We start from the raw sequence: 25,220 nt of genomic DNA, 5'->3' as shown, positions 1-25,220 counted from the left end.
CTTACCCTATTAGAACTTATATTGTAGCATCGAGGGCCAGCCAATAACCTAAATAAATGTGTAAGTAATACAGTTGTCTAAAAATCAGATGCTATGCAGAAAAATAGAGTAGAGGAGGGCTGGGAGTTCCCCGGGGTATGCATGCCTGTGTGTATGTGTGTGGGAAATGGAGTGTTACACTTTTTGAGTAGGGTTGGTTAAAAGAAGCCTCAGTGAGATGTCATTGGAGTAAAGGAAGTAAGGAATGGGTCATCAGGATCTTTGCAAGAAGAGAATTCCAGACAGAGAATAATGTGTAAATGTTCTAAGGTAGTAACATGCAAAGCATGTTCTTGGAATAGGTAGATACTGTGACTTCAACAGAATGAGGGAAGAAAAGATTAGGAGATGTTATCAGGAGGGCAACAGGAAGATACATCTTATTGGTCCTTATAAGGGATTGGGAGACCTTTGACAATTGGAGAGTTTTTAGCAGAAAAGAATTGCCCTGGCTACAATGTTTAGAAATTTTGGGGAAGAAGCAACTAGAGTCGTTATTAAAATAATCCAGATGGGAGATTATGATGCTTGGACCTGGTAGCATTGAAGGTGGTGAGAAGTCTGATCTGGTTATAAATTTGCTGCTAGATTGAATATACTGTGCAAAAGTCAAGGATCTCTCCCACATTTTTGGCCTAAGACTCACAGAATGGAGTGATCATTAACTAAGATGGGGAAGACTGGGTAGAGCAGGTTTTTGGAGGATGGTGAAGAATTCAGCTTTAGATATATCAAAAGTGAGTTGTACCCAGATGGGGAAACTTGAATTGATAGTTGGATATATGAATTGGGAGTTCAGTGAAGAAATTAGGCCAAGGACTGGTTGAACTTTGGGCATTCAATGTTAGGAGAATAGGAAGAACCAGCCAAGAAGATTGACAACAGGCAGTAAGGGATGATAAATCTCATCCTTCTTTCCCCAGGGATAAGTAGACAAGACTTGAAGTAGGATATGAAATGAGTGTTGCTTCCAACATAGGAAAGTAAGTAACATTATCAACATGAATGTCAGAAGCTAAGCAATAGGGATTAGAAGATGAAAGTGCAAGAGTACATCAGTAATTTGTGAATGCTTCCATATGTTGTTGCTATATATAGAACATCAGATTCTACTTGCCTAATTATTTCTGAATGATTCTTGCTATATAATTGTTTTTTTAAAAAAATTAAATGAAGACCAAGGACATACATATGCAAAAAATTTGATAGTAGCTCATTAACAAAATTTGTATTTCTTATTCTTTAACATCTTTGATGCTATCTTAATTTGAGTATTAAGAAGTATTATTTATAAAGCGGTTTTTGCTGCCTCCTCTTACTTCTTTCACACACTTCCAGAGATCATATGTAGATATCTAGTCATTACACAGAGTAGAGCTATAACATAACGAGGATGGTTTCCCTGACATATACAAATTGGTCTTTGTGATCAGTTGTCTACCTGAAAACGTTGGTTTACTTGCCAATGTTTTGGCAATTTGGTTTACTTGCCAATGTTTGGTATCTCTGCTTTTCTCAAAAATTACTCCTTATTAATGTTCTTTCCATTCATAATATTTTGCTGGTCCATTTAATGTTCTCCCTACAGGGCCCCAGACATTTTACTTGGACTAGGGAGATGAGGAGAAACATCTATTTAGGGCCTGCTACTGCCCAAGCATGATGTAGTGGCTTTATATCTGTGAGCTGCTCTCCTCTTCCCTCATCATGGACATGGGCACACAAGCACAGCCACAGAACATATGCCTGCGCACGTTCTTCAGAGGGATCCATGGCTCATAACCTTTTATTTACAGTCTCTTTCTTTTGTTAAATCAGAGATTTTTATATTCCTCTACTCATTTTTTTAACTGTTTTAATTTTCCCTCTTATTGCTACATATTTATTAGAAGTGCATTTGGGGTTGGAAGTTAAAAATTACTGGGCTAGGTAGGCAGGGTAGGTTTTGTTCTCAAAGAAGAGTTAGTGTTCCTTCTTTATCTGCCACCTTTTTTTTTCATTCATTCCATACCACTGTGTCATCTGCAATTCAAAGTCAGATAAGTCTTAGTCCAACTCCTCAAGGAGGGGAAACTGAAAAGGCATAAATTACAGTGTAATAGTGTAATATGTTACTAATATGCATAAATTACCTTGTAATAGTGTAACGTGGGCCAGGCACGGTGGCTCACGCCTGTAATCCTAGCACTTTGGGAGGCCGAGGTGAGTAGATTACCTTAGCTCAGGAGTTGGAGACCAGCCTGGGCAACTCAGTGAAACCCCATCCCTACTAAAATACAAAAGAAATTAGCCGGGCATGGCAGTGTGTGCCTGTAGTTTCAGCTACTGCTGAGGCTGAGGCAGGAGAATTGCTTGAACCCAAGAGCTGAGATGACACGGTGAGCTGAGATCACTCTACTGTACTCCAGCCTGGGCAACAGGTTGAGACTCCATCTCTTAAAAAAAAAAAAAAAAAGTACAACGTGTTGCTAAAATATGCATATATTACAGTGCAATAGTGTAATGTGTTACTAATATGCATAAATTACAGTGTAATAGTGTAATGTGTCACTAATATGTATAAATTGTTTAGAGGACACAGGGTGGGGATGATGCATCAGAGTTACACTTTGGGGTTAAGACAGGCTGTCACAAGAGTTGGGACATGAGTAGAGTTATGAATAATGGGGGAAGGGCCTTCTGGGGAATGGGAACAGCATGTGCAAATATACAGAGGCCTGGAACAGCATAGCATGCTGAGAACACCTGGATGATTGGAGCCATTCAAAAAATCTTTCCTCTTGTGTCACATCTCTGAGAAGGTACGATTTTATAAAGAGACTCTAGTTTCTGCTCTAGGAGTTAACTACCATTTTTTAACCAGAAAATAGCTCAAAAGAAGTAAATTTAGAGTAGTTTTTGGACATTTTTGTATCCTCATTTTGCTTATCAGAGGATTGTACCTGTTTGTTTGTTTCTGCTGTCATTAAATTATCCGTATTAAATCAGGGAAATTTTCTAAAAATAATTCTGGGAAAAGGTACCATAGGTTCAGAGTATCAGTCTTATTCCTGTTTCATCTTCCTCCCTGGATCCTTTTATTTTTGTATGTCTGTATATGCACAGCCATAGGCTGTTAACTCTTGATAGTATTGTTTCTCTTGGTAGTATTCATTTTGGGAACTATATTTTTCAAGTTTGGCATAACAAATTTGCCAGAAGAGATACACATATTTAAAACAATAACAACAACAAAACAGGGATAGTAAAATCACCTGATCTAGAATTCTCTGCATAGCCTTTAGTATCTTCCAGAGAAAGTACAGTCATATGCAGCCCATAGGCAGATGCTGTGAAAGCTGTTAAATTGTTAACTTTGATTTTAGATTTTAAAGCACTGCTGGGCTGGGCAAGTTGATTTGACAAGCTGTTTTTCAATTGGTAGTGCATTGCACAAAATCAAAATTTAATTTGACTGTTATAAAATAGTGCTTGTTTTTGGCATGGGTTTTTGTCTACACGTTTTGTAAACATACAAGTAATTGTCACCTTCTTGCTAAAAAATGGTTTATTATTTTAGGTGGTGCAGGCAACAGGAGGTCCTGAATTAGCCAGTTCAGTACTTAGTCCCCTATTGACTAAGGACACAATTGATTTCTTAAATTATACTGTCAATGGTGATGAACGGCAGCTGTGGATGTCATTGGGAGGAACTTGGATGAAAGCCAGGTAAGCATAGATGAGTTTAGCATTTACCACCTATAATGCTTTAAGTACCATTCTTTGTTTATTACATTGATCTAATGAGACATTTCTTTAACCTTCTACATATGAAGGACTAAGTGTCATAGGATGAAAAAGCCTAAACCCTTAAAAGCTACAAGTCTAGTGGAGGAGATAGAAGTGTATGCATTATAAGGAATGATATACCTTAGGAGTGAGTCATAAACAAAATGCTCTTGGTGGGCAAGGGGGAGCCATCAGGAAGAGGATTTAGATAGGAGGGTAGTTAGCTTTCAAATAAGAGCTGGCATGTAAAATCCACAGGTACACATAGAGTTCACAGACGTACATACACACACACATGAACAGTCCTTGCTAGTCCATGTACTTTACATAACTACTGTTACTATCCCTGTTTTGCAGATGAGGAAAGTGAGGCACGGAGAGGATAAGTTAATTTGCCCAAAGTCACACAATTTGTAAGTGACAGAGCAGGGATGTGAACTCATGCCATGTAGCTCTGGAGTCAGTGTTCATCATTAGTTTGCTAAACTGCCTTTCAGCAGGATGAGTAGAATTTCCACAGTTACTTAGCAGGGCAAGCGCCTGTCCAGTAAAGAGAGAAGCAGAAGTGAAGGCATGACATAGTCAAGAAAAGAGAGGATGAAGATGTGTTTCTCTGGAATATGGACTTCGGGTGGCAGTTGAGTGTGGAAGGGTGGGAGGACGATGGTATTAAAATGAGCATATAGAGATGAGCAGGAAAGTATTATGCAGTCTTTCAGTGCCATGCTAAGGAGCTGGAGCACGGTTCTATAGGCCATGGAGAACCAATATCTTTGTGACTACGAGTGTGACATAATTACATCTATGTTTTAGAAAGATCAGTCTGGTAGTCGAAGCTAGCAAGGACAAGGACAAATGTAACTGGAGGTAGAGGCCTTTTGAGATGTTAATATTATAGTAGAGCCTCCTTTATAAATCAGTATTCTTCAGGACCAGAGAGTCACAGTGGGACTGAAAAGGAAGAGTGGGTAATTTTAAGAATTGTGCACTTGTCAAGAAAGTGATTATGGAAGATAAATCATTAACAATTGCAGTACTAATATTTGCTGAGCAAGGCAAGGTAAGAAAATAATTCTAATTTCATAATTATAAATAAATAATTTTTGCTTTGCTCATTTATCTTAATCTTTTAATTTATTTCACCACTTAGAATAAATAATTTAGTATGGCCACTTAGACATTTGTCTTCCTAATGCTTTTGAATGGGTTAGCCTAAGAGTCATGGGCCAATTCATAATTTTTTTCCTCCTTTTTTTCCTCCTATCAAAACATATACAAACTATTCTACTTATTTTTTGGACTTTGACAGTTGCTTCTGTTGGAATACAGTTAAGCAGAAAATTATTTGAAAGCATTGCAGTTGTTGCTTTTATATAGAAAATATTTAAATTTACCTATATTATTTATGTATTAATACAGCATAGTATATACTTTATAATACTGTCCTCATACTGTCTAAAAATTGGTTAAATACATCTTTTATTTCTTAAATTTTTAATTGATACATTATTTATAGTTTTACATATTTTCAGGGTACATATGATAGGTTGATATATTCATATACTGTATAAAGATGAAATAAGGGCAATTAGGATATCCATCACCTTAAATATCTTATTTATCTTTATGCTAGGAACATTTCAATTTTTCTCTTCTAGCTATTTTGAAGTGTACACTAGATTAATGTTAACTCTAGTTACCCTGCTGATCTATCTAACACTGGGTCTTATTTCTCCTATTCAAGGTATGTTTGTAACCATTAATCAACTTCTCTTCATCTCCCCACAACCCTGCCTCATCCTTGTCAGTCCCTAGTAACTGCCAGTCTACTCTAACTTCATGAAATCCACTTTTTTAGCTTCCACATATGAGTGAGCTTATTTCCCTTAACAGAATGACCTCCAGTTCCACCCACGTTGCTTCACATGAGATTTCTTTCATTTTTATGGCTGAATAATATTCCATTGTAAATAGATCACTTAAATCTATTCAATTTATATAGGTTATTTTATGATAAGCCTACGTGGCATCCTTTAATTTCATGAAGCTCATTAAATGCATCAGGTCTCACATTACAAATGTAGCTCAAGCTCCTTAATTTCTTTGTTTAGGGTTCTATCTTAAAATAAGAAAATTAATTACCATTTTTAAAACTATATCAAAATAAAATATTGTTAGCTATTAACATGTGGAAAGGGTCATTTAGATCCTGATTGGTAAGACTACTAAGCAATGAATGTACTGACTGATTTAAAAATATGTAAAGATAAAAAGAATCATGAAAGTCTATAACAATCTGAATAAAATGACTGATTTCATAATACTCTGTAGTAGAAATATAACATGAAGAATTAAATATTAAAGATGAAGCAACATATTCCAGCAAAAATGAAGCCCTCATTTTTGTCCTATTTTTGTGGTTCATGAGTGATTAGGATCTTATAGAAATTAGCCTCACTCAGTGTCATTAAATGATGAACTGATATGATTGTGATTACAGATTAGTTGGCTTTACCAATTAAAACAGAGCTGATACATTTAATTTATAAAATTGACCATCTGTTTCATTTTAGAGGACTTCATAAATTTAAAAATCATAAACCTTAAGAACATGCTAGGCTGTTTCTCTTTTGAAAGATATATCTGATACCAGGAGGTTTCAGTAATGATGGGAGGGGAATGAAGGGAAAGTTGGGAGTCTGAAACTACTTTAAATGTTAGAGAAATTTGTGCTCTAAATACTTATCACACTCCAAGCTCCACGCCCCCTTCTTACACAAATTTTTAAAAGCCTATGCTCATGTTAAAAAGTTGAGTCTAATGGAGAATTGAGGCAACGTTGTGAAAACAGTTCATGCAACAGAATTCAATCTTTCTTTCATTTTATTGGTGTGAAATACTGGTATAAACATGTTTGTTTTTTCTTTTTGGGTGGATGGAAGACAGATTAGATATGTGCTGTTTTTGTTGTTTGTTGTTTATGTGTGTGTGTGTGTGTGTGTCTAGCCTTACTGAAGATAACTGTGAGCATGGGCACATTCCTGGATGTTATTGTTTATATGCCTTTATGCCCTCCTACAGAGCAGAGTGGCCAAAGGAACAGTTTATTCCACCATATGTTCCACGGTTCCGCAATGGCTGGGAGCCCCCAATGCTGAACTTTATGGGAGCACCAATGGAACAAGATCTTTATCAACTAGCAGAATCTGTGGCAAATGTAGCAGAACATCAGCGCAAACAGGAAATAAAAAGATTATCCACAGAGGTAAAGTTTTTTTTAACATTATCCTTTGCAGACAGTATAATTATCTGTGTATTCTCTTATAATTCTGATCGCAAGTTCTATTTTATTGATCTGAAAATTGTTCTAGAATCAAAGTCTGAATGTTACCTTCTCTGGAATTACCTCTCTCTCTTGCATCTGTCATTTCATGACAGTTGCGCTGCTCCTCCTCCTTGAAGCCCAACCCCAACCCAAATTGCTCTCCTAGAACCTGTCAGCCCTCACCCCTCCCCTTATTGCCACCTTTCTCCTGGCTCTGGCGATCCTAAGTAAGCTTTTTTAGGATGACTTTATCTTGTGCTACTGCCCTTTGGCTTATTTCTTTCTGTTTTCCTCTCCCATTATCAGGCCCTCAAGACAGTTCCCTGAACGTAGATCCTCTACCCTGTCCCAAACAGCTGTTTTCTGAATGCCCCCAGTTACTTAATTTCTCTCTGTCTTTTCTTCATGTTGCTTTGCCTCTCTTCTCTTCTGTTTGTTTTCTTTCTTTCCTTTTGCCTGGTTCTAAACCTCTGGAGCCCTATCAGCCTTGCTAGATGACCAAAGTTTTTCTGTACTCTAGTCCTCAAGCTCAAATGATCATTTATAAAGCTATACACCTTGAGGAGATTGTAACACTCATTTTAAGTATTTTAGTGAGCTTTAGAGTATAACCTATTTGGGAATCAAGTTGAGAGAATGAAATTGAGTATGCTGTCTTGTCACATTCCTTAAAAATGATGTTTCTTCTTGTTTGTTGGAAAAGAACAGTGAACAGCTAGACCAAACACAAATAGGATAAGAACCTGAAGAATTAGGTGAATGAGGTCTAATCTGAAGAAGAAACAGTAAATGTTGACTAGAGCTTCCTGAAATCCTATTATTTTATTTTGTTTAATTCCTTAGCTTAATTTTCTCAGGCTATCATAGGTATTTATAATGTGGCAAACATGATATGAAGAGAATGAATTAGCAAACCATGGTGTATTATATCCTGTGACCACTTTTCAGGCAAAACACTTATCTAAATTAAATTTAAAAAAATTTTCCTTTGTGGACTATTCTTTAAACAATAACAATATTATTGTAGAAGTTTGGTTCAATTCCTGAAACTTTAAAAATAAAGCAAACGTATTACTTTGGAATTATTTTTTTCTAATGTAATTGTTTTTTCCCCTGGCTGTATCATAAGGGAAGAGGTGGATTCCATGCTTGCCCTTCCCTCTAAATGAATAATTAAGACGACCTCACTGCTCAGTTGGCAAGCATATGTCCCTGCCCATATTTCATTGTTCAGGCCTCATCATTGTGAATTTTCTTTCCACTTAAAGGCCAGTTTTTCTGGAGGAAAGAAAATATAATCAAACATGAAATTATGATACACTTGCTGTTGCTATAGTTACAGCTGACTCTTTTCACATCATAAAAATTTCCAGCTTATAGCCTTCATATCTTAAATAAGAAAATATACTCACTTTATAATGCATGGCTCAGAAATTCACTTTTTTGATTTCTTTGTCAATTTGTGTATTTAAGAAGAGAGTAATGTGTTCTGGGTTCCCAGGATGTAAGTTTGTCTTTTCACTGAATAAGTAATTTTAAAAGAGGAATTATTGAAAATCCTTACTTGTAATGAGTTATCATTTTCCTGTTGTAAACTATATTTCATTTGATGGCCAAAGTAGTTAATCAGAGGTTTAAAAAAATGAAAAGCCACATGCTAGCAGTTCCAGGGAATTTTATGCCTTGAGATTTTGTTGGAAAAGAGGCCAAGTAATGGTGACTTAAAATGCATAAAAATGTAATCACCCCTAGAAGAGAGATTTTATTATACTTTATTGCTACTATAATAAAAGCATTTACAATAAGACTTGGGTAATTCAGGATCTGGTGAGTTTTGTTTAGGACTGAAAGACATAGGTGACATGGAGTGACAAATATGGGTGGCAGTACTCAACTTCTTTACTTCCCCTGAACTCTTGGTAGTCATCACAGTTAGTCATTTGTCATTTTTCTCTTCTCCCTTTCAGTATTACCAGTCACTCTCAGGACCCAGTGATTTCATACTGCTGACCTCACTGTTATGTTCAGAGCTGGGCAAAAGGTGTGGGTGCTTCTAATAGTTTCTTGCACTTCCCTCTTTAGAACAGCCTTTAATTAAAGATTAATCTAATGTAGTGCCTCTACTCTTTCCCAGGGAAATGATAAACTGAATTAATTGAGTTCAGACTTTTTTAAATTAAATGCTGAAACTTGTTTATTTGTATTTGTGTATTAAGTGCAGTGTCCTGATTGTGTATATATAAACATCACCTGCTCTGTCCATGGATAAACTCAGCCCTCCTCCTGCTCGCTTTGTCATTAGAATTAACTATGGTAACTATATGTCCAAGACATTTCTGAAACATTTTTAGTTTCAACTATTTTGCCTGAATGAATCCATAAACAAATATACAAAATCCATAATCAAAATATCCGAGGAAGTCCAGTGCTTCAGCGTCTGTCATGCTTCTTCCATACTTAATTTTTATCTAAAGAAACAATGTAAAGGCTTTGGGGAGTTTCTGTTTGTTTGTTTGTTTTCTTTCAATTTAAGCATGTATTCTTTATAGCAGCGGTCCCCAACCCCTGGCCATGGACCAGTACCAGTGCGTGGCCCATTAGAACCGGGCCGCACTGCAGGAGGTGAGTGGCACCTTATCACCTGGATAAGGTGCATTATCACCTGAGCTCCACTTCCTGTCAGATGAGCTGAGGTTTTAGATTCTCATAGGAGCAAGAACCCTATGAGAATGCGAGGGTTCTCTTTATGATAATCTAGTGCCTGATGATCTAAGGAGGAGCAGTTTTATCCTGAAACCATCCCCATCACGCCTGGCCCTGAGGTCCATGGAAAAATTGCCTTCTCTGAAACAAGTTCGCTGCCAAAACAGTTGGGAACTGCTGCTCTATAGCTTTAAAACCGTAGTCCTCAGTGGGGCCTATAAACCTCAGCTGTCACGCTTGGTAGCTCCCAGTAGTTTCCTGTCTGAATTATCCTAACTACAAAAAAGAAACGATAGCATTCTCTTATCCTGGACTCTTGACTATCAAGATCAGTTTAGTTATGCCTTTCTGCGTTTCCCTTAACAGCAAATATGATAATAATGCTGCTATTTTTTTGAAAATAATATAATGTTCTGTGTATAATTTTAAAATTGAGAAAAATGAGAACTTGGTATAATTTTAATCCTTAGAGTTCAGTTGATTTTCATGTGACAGTATTTACTTTGCTAAAATGGTGAAAGTTTCTTGAACAGAGAGAGCAAAATTACCCTTTGCACTAATGACTTTTTTTTATTATAAGTAAGTCTTTGACAAAAATGTATCACTCCTGTTTCATAATCTGTTAACATAATGGTCAGTCACTTGAAAATGAAAACTGATCACAATATAGTGGAGAGATCTTGTTGACTGACCTGAGTGCTGATTCAAATAGTATTTGGTGATTCTTTAATCTGCCCTACTTTGTCTTTCAGCATTCCAGTGTATCAGAGTATCATCCAGCCGATGGCTATGCATTCAGTAGCAACACTTACACAAGAGGGTCCCATCTGGACCAAGGGGAAGCTGCCGTTGCTTTTAAGCCAACTTCTAATCGCCATATAGATAGGTAACATTTAATGGGCACCTTTTGGAGAGCTGTGGATAACTGTCTCTGATCTAGTGCTAACAGAGGTGATAGTATCTGTCTACTACTTCTTTAAACTTTCCATCTGTTAATTAGTTGATAAAGTTTTAGTTGTTTCTTAAGATAACTGGTTTTGATCAACAAAAGATGTCTGGACCTCCAGTCTGTAAGTCTCATTTAGTGCAAATGCCTTTGGATGACTTTTCATTTTTTTTACAAGATACTTCTGACAAAATGTGTACATTAAAAAGAAAGAATTGTCTTGAAACCCTCCATTAGTTGGTACCAGATGGTTTCTGAGGATCCTTCCAGCTCTGTAGCTTTTAAAGGAAACAGTTTCCATCTTAATTTTCACTCAATAAAAACAAATAAACTTTCCATAGATAGATATATTTAAACTGAATATAAACTAAATATTTAAACAGAGTCAATGCCTTATTTGTCATTCTTGCCATCTCATCTTATTATATTTTATCTTGAGTTTGCAGTTTTACATTTCATTTATTTTTCCATATTTTCATTCTTAAAAAAATATAGGCAGAGATGGAGAATTGTGAAGAGAAGAAATAAAGGAACTAGAATAGGTTCATTTTTTTTTCCAACCTTGTTTTTAGTAAATGAGATCTGCATAGAGGCAAACCATGTAGAAAAGAGAAAGAAAAGGAGGTAAAATCTTGGTAACATGGGTATAGGAGGAGTGTCATTCAATGAACTGGGGTAGAGAACTCAGCCTAGTACTTTTTCCTGTCTCAAAGCCTCTCTTACCACAAGAGCTATATGCTCTTTATTTCTTTTCTGTATACTCTTTTCTTAATATATTCTAAAGAAAGTGGGATTTAAAATTTTTCTTCTTTGTCAGGAATGCTGACAGGTAATGCTTAAGTAATTGCTGTAGAAATTACACAGGTGTAACTCCAAGGGCACCAGTGACATTAAATTGAGTACAAAGAAAAGTCAGCAATGAATAATATATTTTTAAATGTCAACATATGAGAATGTTTTAATTATAGAATTAATTTTTAGTAGATACAGTTGAAAATTAGTTTTGAAGCTTAAACATTCCATTGAAATTCTTCTTACCTAACTCAGAACTCATCTTAATATTTTCTTTTTTCTTTCTTTCTGTCTTAGATGTCAGTATTTTAAAAATCATTTCAGATTAATAGGCTTCTTTTTGTTTTACCACTCCAGTAATTCGTATGATTTTCCACAGCTAGTTAACTAGAAAGCCACTTGAGTACATTTGCAGAGTACACATTGACTCTAGAAAACTTCTATCATGTTCCATTTTAAGACCACACCTAGCATACTGTGGTCACTCAATAAGTGTAGATTTATTTGATTGATGGATTGGGTGAATAAGTGCATGAGAGTCTAACATTTCAGAATCACTAACTCCCTGTCCTTCACCTGCGTATCTATAAGGGATAGTATTACTGATGGAATCACCTCTTCTGTTTATTTTGGACACCTCACCACAAAGTCTTTTAAAAGTTTACCTTGATTTTTATGATCTTTATAGAATATCAGGGAAATGTACCTTTGGTTTATTGATTTAGTTATATCTCACCCTGTCAACTCCCAAATAGATTCACATAGCTCACTTAAATTATATGCAGTTAAAATGGTGTTATTATTAAAAATTAAATAATGAAATAAAATATAAAATTAAGAGGGAAGATTATGATTTTTATAAAGTATAAAAGTTGACTCATTGAATTTCAGATTTCTGACTGTCAGAACAAAAAGAGAAACATAATCATTTGCTATCATTAGGAAAAGGAATAAGTATCAGTTCATTGGGATAAAAAATTGCTGTTCTTACTCATAAATTCTCAATAATATTTGTCTCATGAAATTCAGTGTAGGATAGGATAGGTGATGTCAGGGAAGTTTATTTTTAACAATTTTTTTTCCTCACCACAGAGAAGGCTGTGGTAAATTTTACAAGTTTTCTTTGATGAATGGAAATTTAAATAAAATATAGTGAAGGAAATTCCATGAAGGGATAATAATTTAGAACGGTCAGAATTTCACCATAGAAAGAATTTTTTTTGAGTACCTTGAGTGGTAGGTAGATTTTATATCTCAGTTGTTCTTAAGGATTCCAGGTCTCAACTGGACTTAATAGGAGCTAGGATAGTTGATAAATACGTGAACCATTGATGTTCTATGTTGCCAAGAAAATGTGTCATCATTTTGAAAAACTATCTGAAAATTGTGGTCCGATATAAAATATACAGAGGTTTGAAATTGGTTTTTATAAATAATTATGATTGACCTTAAACTATATTATATACCAGGAATGCAGTAGATTCTGTTAAAAGAAAAGCTTCAGACAAATTTAACAGTTTAATTGAGCAAGGGGGAAAAGTTAGTTCATGAATTGGGCAACCCCTAGAATCACAGCAGATTCAGAGAGACTCCAGGGATGCCTCATGTTCAGAGCAAATGTATAGACAAAAAAAGGAAAGTGACGTACAGAAAACAGCTGGATTGGTTACAGCTTGGCATTTGCCTTATTTGAACACAGTTTGAACAGTCAGCAGCCTATGAGTGCTTGAAGTATGGCTGCTGGGATTGGCTGAGACTCAGCTATTGTTGCAAAAACATACTCCTAAATTGGGTTTTCAATGTGTCTACTAAATTAGGTTACGATTTGTCCACAGGACTCCAGTATGGAAGTACAGAGGGTTTCTCAGGACATATTTAGCTTAACAATGCCATATGAAGTATATTCACTGTTCTGTGAAATTACTATGCCATTAGGTAGACTGTTGAATTTAGAGCCCACACCTTTGAGTTTTATAGCTTACTGCTGTCGGATGCAATTAGTATTTTAGAGAAGTTCTCAAATTGCTACTGTCTCTATGTCTGCTCTCTATCAAGTGGCATATTTATTATTCCAAATCAGAAACAGCCCATACATTTTGTTACATTTCATAGCTCTTAAGAAACTTTGGTACCGCTTCTTTTTTTTTTTTTTTGGGACAGAGTTTTGCTCTTGTCACCTACTAGGCTGGAGTGCGATGGCACTATCTCAGCCCACTGCAACCTACGCCTCCTGGTTTCAAGCAGTTCTCGCTCCTCAGCCACCTGAGTAGCTGGGATTACAGGCATGTGCCACCACACCCAGCTAATTGTGTATTTTTTAGTAGAGATGGGGTTTCACCATGTTGGCCAGGCTGGTCTTGAACTCCTGACCTCAGGTGATCTGCCTTCCTCAGCCTCCCAAAGTGCTGGGATTACAGGCATGAGCCACCGCTCCTGGCTAAAAAACTTTGGTACCTCTGAAAAATTATAAACTGTGATGATCTGATTGGTAACTATGGTTCCTGTCATATTCATGCTTTACCTATAGAGGGCAAGAAACTGCGAGCCATAAAGATTTGTAAATTCTAAAGCACTCCCTAAGTACATGCCAGGTAAATACTTTGGAGACATGCAAGATAACAAAAACTTCGTTATAGACCATTAACTCTCCATTATTAATAGTGATTATTTTGAAGATCATAGGAGAAAGGAACATAAGGGAAGAGAAGAAGATAAAACACTGAAATTATTGTTTTCTTAATGTTTGGGGTAGTTGAATCTCTTTTATCTCCCAAATGAAATCTTAGTAGATTAAATGTGAATATATAAAGTAAATAAAAGCAGAGCTATTCCAGTAGGGATAGGGATGGGAAAATATGGAACACTGTTTTAAAATTATTATTATTAATAACATATAATAATTACTTGGTCATAATTTCACCAATCTTCTTTTTAATATACTAAAAATAGCCAACAGGTTGTTTGTACATGCTTATCTATAGGGTGTTCTGTGCAGGTCCTCTTTTTTCTTTGTCCCTGTCTCCCTCCTCCAGTGGAGTTAGTGCCTAAGAGGCAACAAAAACCTATGATGACAGGATCCGTTATGTCTACAACGGTCCTGCAGGCCCTGGTATAACTCAACATTCCAGAGAACTTGGTAGACAGTAAAAAGGATGGCAACTTGACAGGCGTAGGATGACCTAACATCTTTAGTCTTTGTCTGCTATTTCCTTTGTAGAATTGTGTAAATAAATGTGGGAATGTAAATGGAGGAGAAGACTGGGGAGTAAAATTAAGAAAGAGTTAAAGTCATTTTATTATTGAAATGTATGAAGAAAATACACGTTTAATGCATTAAGTGTATTGTGCTACATATAAAAGTAATCTTTAATTAAGTGGTTAAATCTATTAGTACTCATTTAATGATTAGAAGAGGTATCTGGTTTTTAAAGAAAGGTTTATAAAAAAAAAATACGGCCCATGCACTTTTTAAAAGTTTGTAGTGAATTAAATTATTTATTTACTTATTTATTTGCAAGTGTCACTAGTCTCGTACTTAATGCCTATCTCTCGTTTTGCAATTTAGATAACTGGGCAAAGTGTTTCTAAAAACTGATGCCTAGTTATAAATTTTAAATTTATATATTTGGTTACTGAATTGCAGACATTGCTTAGATTAGTGAAATCAACCTATAACTAAAATTACCACTATGGAAATTATCTTTAGTTTCCTTTAATTTTATGAAAAATACTAACATTTAACTAGTTCTCTCATGGTAGAGATGGTAATTAATAAACATCCAGTATGTGTATTTAGTAGACAAAGAATTCATAGACTTGGATTCTAGATTTGGCTAAGTACCAACAAGCCTTGTGATTTTGCATTATTTTTTTTTCCCCTGGCCATAGTTTGATCATTTTAATAGTAAGAACTTTAAGTCACTTTTATTTCTCATAATTTAAAATATAATAAAGTAAAACTACTATAATATTTCAGAAAGTTTTCTGGTAGGATTTGACTTGTCTTAATGTTTTACTTCTGTTTTTATTCTTTAGGAAGAGCGAGCAGAAAAATAATCTTTTTTCTTTCTTTTCATAGAAGTTATGACCCACTCAAAACACAACCCAAGAAATATGCCAAATCCAAGTATGACTTTGTAGCAAGGAACAACAGTGAGCTCTCGGTTCTAAAGGATGATATTTTAGAGGTAATAGAATTTTTTCTTCTTTATACTCTTAATAAAGTAGTTTTATTATATTACTGTTTTGGTATATAACTAAACTTTCCTTCAAAATATTATATTACTAAAGACGTATATTAGAGACCTACGTCTATTTAGAAGGTATTCCTTCTAAGGGGGTAGCTTTAGAATATTCCTTTGGTTTTTGTAGGGAGAGAAGGGGGTGGGTTTTTTAACTTCTTTGCCCTCTTCCTTGCTCTCTTTCTTCTGATATTCATTCATTTTGGAGTCAAGGCTAGTTATCAATTCAGATGTGGATGCACATAATAGTTCAATAAGAGAAAACATTTTCTTTTTTTATCTGTGCCCTTGCACAAATGTACTCAGCAGTCAGTGAGCTAATGTTATTGGGGATAGTCCACCATAGCACCAACTTCTCTTTGTTAGGTTCTAACTGAGAGTTCATCTTGAATATATAAGGTGGATTGTCACAATAAATTTTGCAAGAAAAAGAGTCATTTTTCTATACTTTTTCTATCACCAAAATGGAGACAATGAGCTTTCCAAAAGAGTCATTTTAGTGCTCTTTAAGTACTTCAAATATGCAGACCATTCTTTGGAGGTAAAATTAACCTTGGGTAGATTCACCATAATGATACCTTGCCTACTGTATACTCATGAATGTCTTTCTTAGTGTAATTCATGAGAATCATTCAATCAACCCTACATTGACACTGAGTCAATTATCAGAAGTGGAAACATTTTCTTTGTTGAAGTTTAGAGAAGTTCCTTCTTAGAATGGCTTTTATATGGAAATTATACCTGTATTTTCTTGCATATAACAGATACTTGATGATCGAAAGCAGTGGTGGAAAGTTCGAAATGCAAGTGGAGACTCTGGATTTGTGCCAAATAATATTTTGGATATTGTGAGACCTCCAGAATCTGGATTGGGGCGTGCTGATCCACCTTATACTCATACTATACAGGTAAGCATGATTTCTTTGTAAAATGTGATGTGTACACATTTACAAATTTATCACTCTTAAATAGGATTCAAACACCTTTGTGTATAGATCATTTTGAGATGTAGTTGGTTATACATTTTTTCTAGAGTAATTGGTGGGGGGTGGGCAATGGTGAGAGACACAGGGAAAAATTATACATGTGTTTTCTGATTTACTTCTAAAAATTGTTCAAAATGTTTTTCAGTAGGTGCCCGATTCTATGAATGCTTTTTCCCCCCAATCTATAGTTTTTCTGACATTTGGAGAAATGGCATTTCTGTCTTTTTAACCCACAGCTGTCCTATCCACCAGTAGCTTCCTCTTGATAGAGGATGGCACTGAGATCATGGCTTGATGTCCAGCAGTTCATCTTCACCAGCCTTTGCCTTCAGTCTCTTAAATGTTCTGCCACTGAGCAGCTTTGAACTTGCACTCATCTCACCTTACACTAATATATGAGTACTTGTTCAGTTGTATTACAATATTTTTTCCTCTTTTGATTCTAAGATTAAAATGTACTTATGATGTAGATTAGATAGGTCAGGCTCTCTCTTCTTGATCATTGAAGGCCCATGAAGGTCTATTCTTGAGACCCATGCCACATTTTCAGAATTTCAATGAACCTGATCAGCTCACTCACCCTAACATCTGAATTAACTTGCTTTTCATCAGGGATTTTAGACCTGTGACAGGCTCTCTAGAGTCAGGTCTGTAAACAGAGACAGAATGGATGGACTCTCTGGTATAACCTGTGAACCAGGGGTGGCTTCTTTTTTATTCCCCAAGAAAGAATTCTTTTAATTTTCAAAGTCTCAAGAAAAAGTTCACATCTGACCTCATAATAATGTCATGAATTTGAGTAGAAGCTGCATGGAATGTGCAGTGAAATAGTTAATTTTTATGCCAGATCTAGGCTTAAAAAAATACAAGTAGTCTAAAGCTGGAATTGTGATCATACTTCTGCTGCCATGACAATTTATTTCAGTACTTATGGCTCCTCATGGTGCTCGTGCCTGGTGTCAGTCCTGTGCTTATCCAGATGGACTTGGCCTTACTAGAATCCATGAACCAAGCAAATATTCAAAATAAAGAATTCATATATAGTTTATCTCAATAACTTAAAGTGATGGCAATGGAAACTTTTTGCTGTATTATGTTTTGGCTGGCCTGATGTGCATATATATTATGTACTTATTTTATGTTCATCATTTGTCATTAGCTGTTGATGCCAAAGAAGGAGTTTGAGTTATTCAAGGTATGGTCTCTTCCATTTCCCATGGGTTTTTGAAGTGAATTTTCTTAGTTTTTATACCTTTTTCTTTTCTGAGTTTCTACTTTTCTGAGTGTAATATCTGTTTACCTAACATAATGTAGGCTTCTGTCTGGTTCATGAATACCAGTCATTCATTTTCTTTCCTATAGAGGTAGTATATGCTTGAAACCTATATTTAAAATAATGGTAGAGTACATACCTTTGGGCTGGATGAACCAGTTTTAATATGCAGTTCATGCTAAGCTATGAGAAGCACTGTTCATAAATGACATCCCTGATTCCCATATGTGAGCAGAAGGCAAGAGTTTATATTTTAAGTGTTGAAAACAATTATCCAAATTTGTTTTATTTGTGTGTGTGGTTGCTAAGAATAAGTAAACTTTGATAAAATAAAATATTTAAACATGCACATAGTATCAATTCTATAGTAAGTATTTTCTCCCACCCGATATTTCCTAAAGAGTTTAATATCTTTTACCTTTTGCTTTTTATGGTTCAGTCTTGTCTTTTTCTTTAATTCTGATTCTTGGCTTGAGCCATAAGTTGACTTTTCTTTAAAGGTTGTTTCTGTCTAAAATTGAACCAAAACTATCAATATGCATCACAGGCAGTGAGCGTACTGTCAGAGAATGTCGAACCTATTCCTCCTTTCTTAAACAGAACCTCATCTTTATTTTTGTCAACTTTGGCACAGCCAAGAAGTTTTTTTAAGAGTTCACAAGTTTCAGGAGTTTGTTTTGCTACTTTATGTAAATAGAAACTTGTGGTTCTTATAGGGATTGCCTATTTGAGTATTTCGTTTTAAACTTTTCAGCACTATCCTACTATCTTCTAAAAAATTCTGGTTGCAACTACAGATGTAGCGGTGTATGTAGAAATGTGTACAGAAGCTTTCTGTATGTATGCATAAGCGTATGCTGTTCAGGTTGAGAGCCCTGCTTTAAAAATATATTAAAAACAAGCTGCCTTTTAACACCTGAAAATTTTGGGCTGAGCTCAACAAAACCACTAAGACCTTGTAAAATTTTAATAAGCAAGCTTCACAGTCTGCTTTGCTGTCTGCTATCTGGCATAAATCCTACTCTAAAAGGATTCCTGTTCCCAAAACATTTATAGCATATTCTTTTGAAAAAAGAATAGAGTAAAATGGAAAAGAAAACATCCTTGGAAATATGTACCAGTCATTTTTATATCTCTACGACAGTGTCATCAGATACCCATATCTAAAATGTCTAAGGAAAAATCGTGCAACTTATTGCAGAAACATAATTAAGATACCACCATATTTATATAGATTCTACTGATCCTAATACCCTAACCTTATAAAACTCAACGGGATTACAATTTTATGTCTTATCTTTTTATTCACTCATTCCACAAATACATATTGAGTACTGGCATCTCACACACTTGTTAAAAAGAACAATAGCCTAGCACTGAGCAGATCCTTCCGGAAAGCCTGCATGAGTCCACAGGTTATTTCCCATAGCTTTGCTCCTTCCTACATGCTTGCTGTATCAAGAGCAGCGTGATCCTCTCTCTCCTCCTCAGAGATAGCCCACACACTTGTTTTCCCTTCCATCTATGTCTTCCATTCAATGATATCAAAACTTTGAAGAAATATAAAGAAATTTCTAACAGAAATATTTTACATCCCTGTACCATGCTGCCAGAAGGCAAGCAATGATTCATTACTTCAGTTTGCTTCACCTTCACAGAGAGCAGCATTCACAGATATCCCACTCCAGAGAAGATATGCCAGTGGCCTGTGGTCATTCTGTGCCAGGCATCGTTTAAGCACTTCACAAATCCAAATTCATTCAATTTCCACAACAACCTTGTGAAGGAGGCACATTTTTCATGGGAAACTAAGGTGTAGGAGAAATAACTTGCCTGGATTTATACAGCTGTATGAAGCTAGGATTGGGGCCCAGCACCCTGGATCCAGAGTCAGTGTTGTGTTGCTTTCTGCTGTTCTAGAAAATACTGGATACAAAAGCTTATCATTTCAGGTGGGCACAGTGGCTCACACCTGTTATCCCAGAACTTTGGGAGGCCGAGGAGGGCAGATTACTTGAGGTCAAGAGTTTGAGACCAGCCTGGCCAACATGGTGAAACCCTGTCTCTACTAAAAATACAAAAATTAGCTGGGCTTGGTGGCACATGCCTATAATCCCACTTGCTTGTTAGACTGAGACAGGAGAATCACTTGAACCCAGGAGGCAGAGGTTGCAGTGAGCTGTGATCCAGCCTGGACAACAGCATGAGACTCCATCTCAAAACAAGAAGAAAAAAAAGAAAAAAAAATTATTTGTCATCTCTTTTTGTTGTGTAAATCGGTAGTTTTTTTTCTGTATGAATGTTTAAAGTGATGTTTTCTCAGAATGGCTTTACTTTGCATTATACTGTGAAAAAAGTTGATCCGATCAGTCACAATCCTTGGAATTTGACTTTTGCCTTATGTATCCATTCCCTGGATTTCATGGTTTCTTTCGTTATTTTATAATTTAGGAAAATAACCCAAATTATATGATTTACTTAGAATAGGACATTTTGTAAGTGGTGGAAATAAGGGAATTAGATATAAACTATTTCCATGCAACATCTGTGAGTCACCAAATATTTAAAAAATGGACACAGTCGTGACTCTTATTTTTATACCCTTACATTTCCTGTAAAGAAGTATATAGAAATAATGGCAGTTTCTGGGCAAAGGGCACAAGTGCAGCTCTTGCCTATTATTCACACACTTTTTGTCAGAGATTCTGTTCTGATAAAGGGATGCTCATACCAGGCACCACCAGTGAATAGGTGTTGAATTGCCACCTGGTGTCCCTGAGAGTCCAGGCTATTTAATATCCTCACATTTGAGGTGATTTTTAACAGCTCTGTGAAGACAACCATTCCCACCTAGTGCATTTCCCCCGTGGCTTCAACAAAGTTTTAAACATAGAAGAGAGGATAACAAAAATTTACAAAAAATATTGACATAAAAGACTTAATAAACCACAGAGAAAAGGAAGTAAATGCTGAGGAGAGGTTATAGAGAATAACATGTCTTTTGATAAAAATTTTGTTGTAGAACATTCCAAGGCTTTGTAGCATTGTAGCTGGGCAATGGATTGACATCCAGGATGCTTTCTCCCTACCTGGAAGCTACTTGCCACATAAAGCTTCCTGATTTTTCTTTTGACTTGATTCCCTGACCTCTAGCCCTCTGACTGCTCATCTGCTAGAAACCCATTTAAATTTGCAAGCTATATGCCAAGAGCAGAAACCACCTCCTTCTCTGATCTTATTTCTTATATATCCAATGGACTGACTAAAAGAAGTCTTTCATTTATTCTTAATTATTAAGTCTGTGCATTTATTATTAAGTATTCTTAATCTACCAAGATGCATGTAATTATGAATGTCCAGTCTCTGTGGTCTTGTGAATTCAACAAAACGTTTCCCATATTCTCTATTTTCTAGCATGAGATATTGTAATATGATATGGTGAGAAAAGCCCCAATCTAGGTATTGGTAGATAAATGTTCTAGTCCTGGTTCTGTGTGGCCTTAAAGAGAGCATTTTATTTTTCTGTGCTCCAATTTGCTTGGTCATGAAATAGAAGGAGTCAGTTAAGTGATCTCCACAATCTAGACTAGGTGTAAAATCTTCTCATTCATTATATACATGTTTAAATAGCCCTAAATTAAAAGTGGAAATATTTTCTACTGGTGACTACCAAACCACTAACACTACTAATTTCAGCCTATGTTATTAACGCTCTGTTTTTTCAGCTCAGTCCAGTCATTTAGATACTGCTGGACAGAGTGACCATTTTACCAAAGATGGCTTCATATTCTTTCAGCCAGACCAACCTTCTGTAATTCTTCAGAATTGTTTTTTAAAAATTAATCTCAGAAGACTCTGCTCATTAATTATAGGTGTGGTTTTTAGACAAATATGTTTACTTTTATTCTGCTACATGTATTGATGTTTTCCCAGAGACTTCTTGTGATAATTTATATAATACCCACTCTAAATATATATATATCGTTTATATATATATAAAGTATTGATAATTACTGTCCAACATGCACATGTACATAATTTTATTAAATGTTCTATGTTTCCTCAGGCTGCTTACAAAATTCAAAACTAAAGCTCAGTAAAATCACATGATAATGCCTACAGTATTACCTTTTGTAAACTCAGCTAATTAAGCAAGAATTACTCTTGTGTTTAATGAATTCTAATTGTATTCTTTATGAGCAATAGGAGTAAAATAAACCTATACCTTAGTATTTTACTTTAATATACAAATAGTTACTATTGAAATACTTCATACTGTTTATACTGTAGTATAATCTATATGATTAGTTTTCCATGGCTAGATATTGATAGGAATTAATTATATATTTACAGGCTTCTTCACTGGTTGATTGTGGGCATGTAATTTTACTGTCAGACTAATTTACTCTTTCTGATATTTGAGGTGAATTATAATTGATATTATTTTAATTCCATTTCCTGTATTAATTTTCTCGTTTGATGTGATTTGCTCCATTTTCCTAAAAGCAATTACTTGGCGAGCTGTCAGAGGTAACCCACATTCGTTCCCTCATGGCACTTCTCTTTAATATAATTTTTTGGATTCGGTCTCTGGACTTAACACCCTCCAAATGTTCCAGCTGTGCTTAGTTTTCACTGCAGAGTTCCAAAGAAACCAAATTTAGTGGAAAAATGTGTAATTCAAAGTAGGTTAAATATTTAAGAACAATTCGATTTTAATGGCGTTGTTGAGGTTACTTGCATAATTTCCCCTCTGAAGCAGCATCTTGTATGAATCAGGAGCTTATCTCTCTGTAGCATTCTTTAATTCTTTAGAATTTCTACTCAGCTTAAGTTGCTAAAGTGACTCATTGCAACTTAATTATCAATAGGAAAGTAAATTTCCTATGAGGTCTAGTAATTCTGACTTCTTTAAGAGAAAGAGAGACAAAAAGAGAGATTTTGCTTTTAACAGAACTTTGTGTGTGTGTGAGATCACAGGCAAGAGTAAGGAAGTAACAGCGTGCAGAAGTAGATCCACACCAGGTCAACCCACCCTTCTAGTTCCTACTTGGGGAGTCTGAGGGGTTTGTGAGGACGTGGGACTTGCAGTGCTAATTACTGGGAAAGTCCCAGGCAAACCAAGGACAATTGGTCAGAATTCTTTTTTTTTTTTTGGATTTGGAGCTTCGGTACCTTTGGTTCAGGACAAAAAAGTTCAGAGTGCGCTTCTGTTCTCCAAGACATTCCATAAACTGATTTACACTGGAATCATTAATTCTGTAGCTTCAACAAAAAATAGCCAAGAGACAGACATGAGGAAAGGAAGAGCCGTAGCTGGGTGGTAGGTAAAGAGGAGTAGAGAAGCTAGGGAGGGACACGGAAAAGTGACGTTAGGAGTCAGTGCTGATTCTTTTTCTTCCACGTGAAGAATTACAAGCCAGTTTCCATGAAAGAGCTGTCTTGGTTGCCATTCAGAACCAGTTCATGATTCAAGGAAGGTACTTCCCCCCTTCTCATGTCAGAGGTTGGAAACATGGGGCAGGAAGACAGGACTAAGGAAAGAGGAAAATATGCAAGTAAATTGAATTTATGGCATGCATTTTCATATGGGTTTTCTTTAATCAAATATGTATTTTAAGCCTATTATTTTGTTAGGTTATACTGATAAAGTTGCATTATGTAACAATGACATGAATGAAATAAGGCACAGAACATTTGGTGAGTTTGTTTTCAGGCTTGATTGTGACAGTAACACAGTTTATTCACTTTCTCACAATAGTATTTGATGAATAGCAAAAGCAAAAATTATGAGTAATATCATGGAAAGCAGGGCTCATGGCATTTTTGTTTGTGTAAGCTTTAAAAACAATAACTGAAATTATGATGCTTTTGAAACACTAATGTGAGAATTCATTAGCCCTTTACGAAATTACATGCAGAGGACATTCTTGTCAAGGGAATGTTGCCTATACATTAATCAGATGACTTTGCTGTGTGCTAAGTATTACATTCTGGTGATGTTTGCTGTATTTTGACTGCTTTAAATATTTTATTGGCCCAAATATAGGAAGATCGTTTTGTGGGGAATAATAATAACAATTCATTCATTCTTTCTAATACAGTATTGAATACATTAGAAATATTTCTAAGCCTTGAATGCTAAGGGAATTAGCAACTCAGTTTCTGTCCCATCTAACTCCCTTCTTTTACTCTGAGAATCTTACTGTCTACTCCCTTTCCCTGCAGTCCTGCCTCTCTCTTCTTTGTCCTCCTCTTTCCCATGCCCTCCTTCTTCCCTCAGTATCTACCAGCATTATAAACACTCCCTTCAGATATGCCTTCACAATACTCTTCCCACTTCCTCAACCCCAGCCCACTGGTCAGTGAGTAGTAGCTTTTAGAGAAAGAGCAGAAAAAAATGAGGGCGCCTTCCTACACCGGTTTCCACAGGTGTCAGTCATTTGCCATGAAGGTGACTATGATGGAGATTGATGTGTTGTTTTGAGTAATAGTTTAATTAAAAAGTGATGTGTCTGTGTGTGGTGTGTATTTTTGTTTTTGATCTCTGTGGAAATTGGGAGGACTCTCTTAAAATCAATATTACCTGATATTTGGGCCATTTTAGAATTTAAAAGTAAATACTGTTCTAATCAAAGGACCAGATTACCAAAAGGTCTTTTTGCGTGTAATATGCCAATCCTAAATTAGAATAATTAAAATTGTGCCAGTGCAATATCTAAACTTTGCCTTAATTACAAATTATTGCCCTGTATCTTTGATTCTAAAAAGAAAATGTGCCTTTTGAGAATTTGGAGCCTCTCACAATGGATTATCTATTAAAATTATTTCATTTAAAGTGTTAACTATTATCTGTATTTTAATAAGAAATATGCACAAATACTGTTTTTTAAGTATGTCTAACAATCATGATTTTAAAATTATTGAAAAGCATTTTGTCATCCAGGCTCAGTGGCTCATGCCTGTAATACCAGCACTTTGGGAGGCTGAGGCAGGCAGATCACCTGAGGTCAGGAGTTCTAGACCAGCCTGCCCAACATGGCAAAACCCTGTCTCTACTAACAATACAAAAAATAAGCCTGGTATGGTGGCCTGTGATCCCATCTACTCGGGAGGCTGAGGCAGGAGAATCCCTTGAACCTGGGAG

At 35.7% G+C, this 25,220-nt stretch overlaps 1 protein-coding gene across 3 annotated transcripts in view; it reads left to right on the top strand.

Annotated features, from left to right (window-relative positions):
• EPS8 (epidermal growth factor receptor pathway substrate 8) overlaps positions 1-25,220 on the top strand; it is a 169,145-nt gene that overhangs the window by 126,551 nt on the left and 17,374 nt on the right. For all 3 annotated transcript variants that reach the window (XM_017528665.2, XM_017528631.2, XM_017528639.2), the window contains exons 13-17: positions 3,599-3,747; positions 6,889-7,072; positions 10,588-10,721; positions 15,652-15,760; positions 16,579-16,722. In XM_017528665.2, coding sequence (XP_017384154.1) covers positions 3,599-3,747; positions 6,889-7,072; positions 10,588-10,721; positions 15,652-15,760; positions 16,579-16,722 — 720 coding nt within the window. The remainder of the gene's footprint in view (positions 1-3,598; positions 3,748-6,888; positions 7,073-10,587; positions 10,722-15,651; positions 15,761-16,578; positions 16,723-25,220) is intronic.

The sequence above is a fragment of the Cebus imitator genome, unplaced genomic scaffold (genome assembly GCF_001604975.1).
Source record: "Cebus imitator isolate Cc_AM_T3 unplaced genomic scaffold, Cebus_imitator-1.0 Scaffold2, whole genome shotgun sequence".
Lineage (NCBI taxonomy): Eukaryota > Metazoa > Chordata > Mammalia > Primates > Cebidae > Cebus > Cebus imitator.
This window is presented reverse-complemented; position numbering and strand designations above follow the sequence as displayed.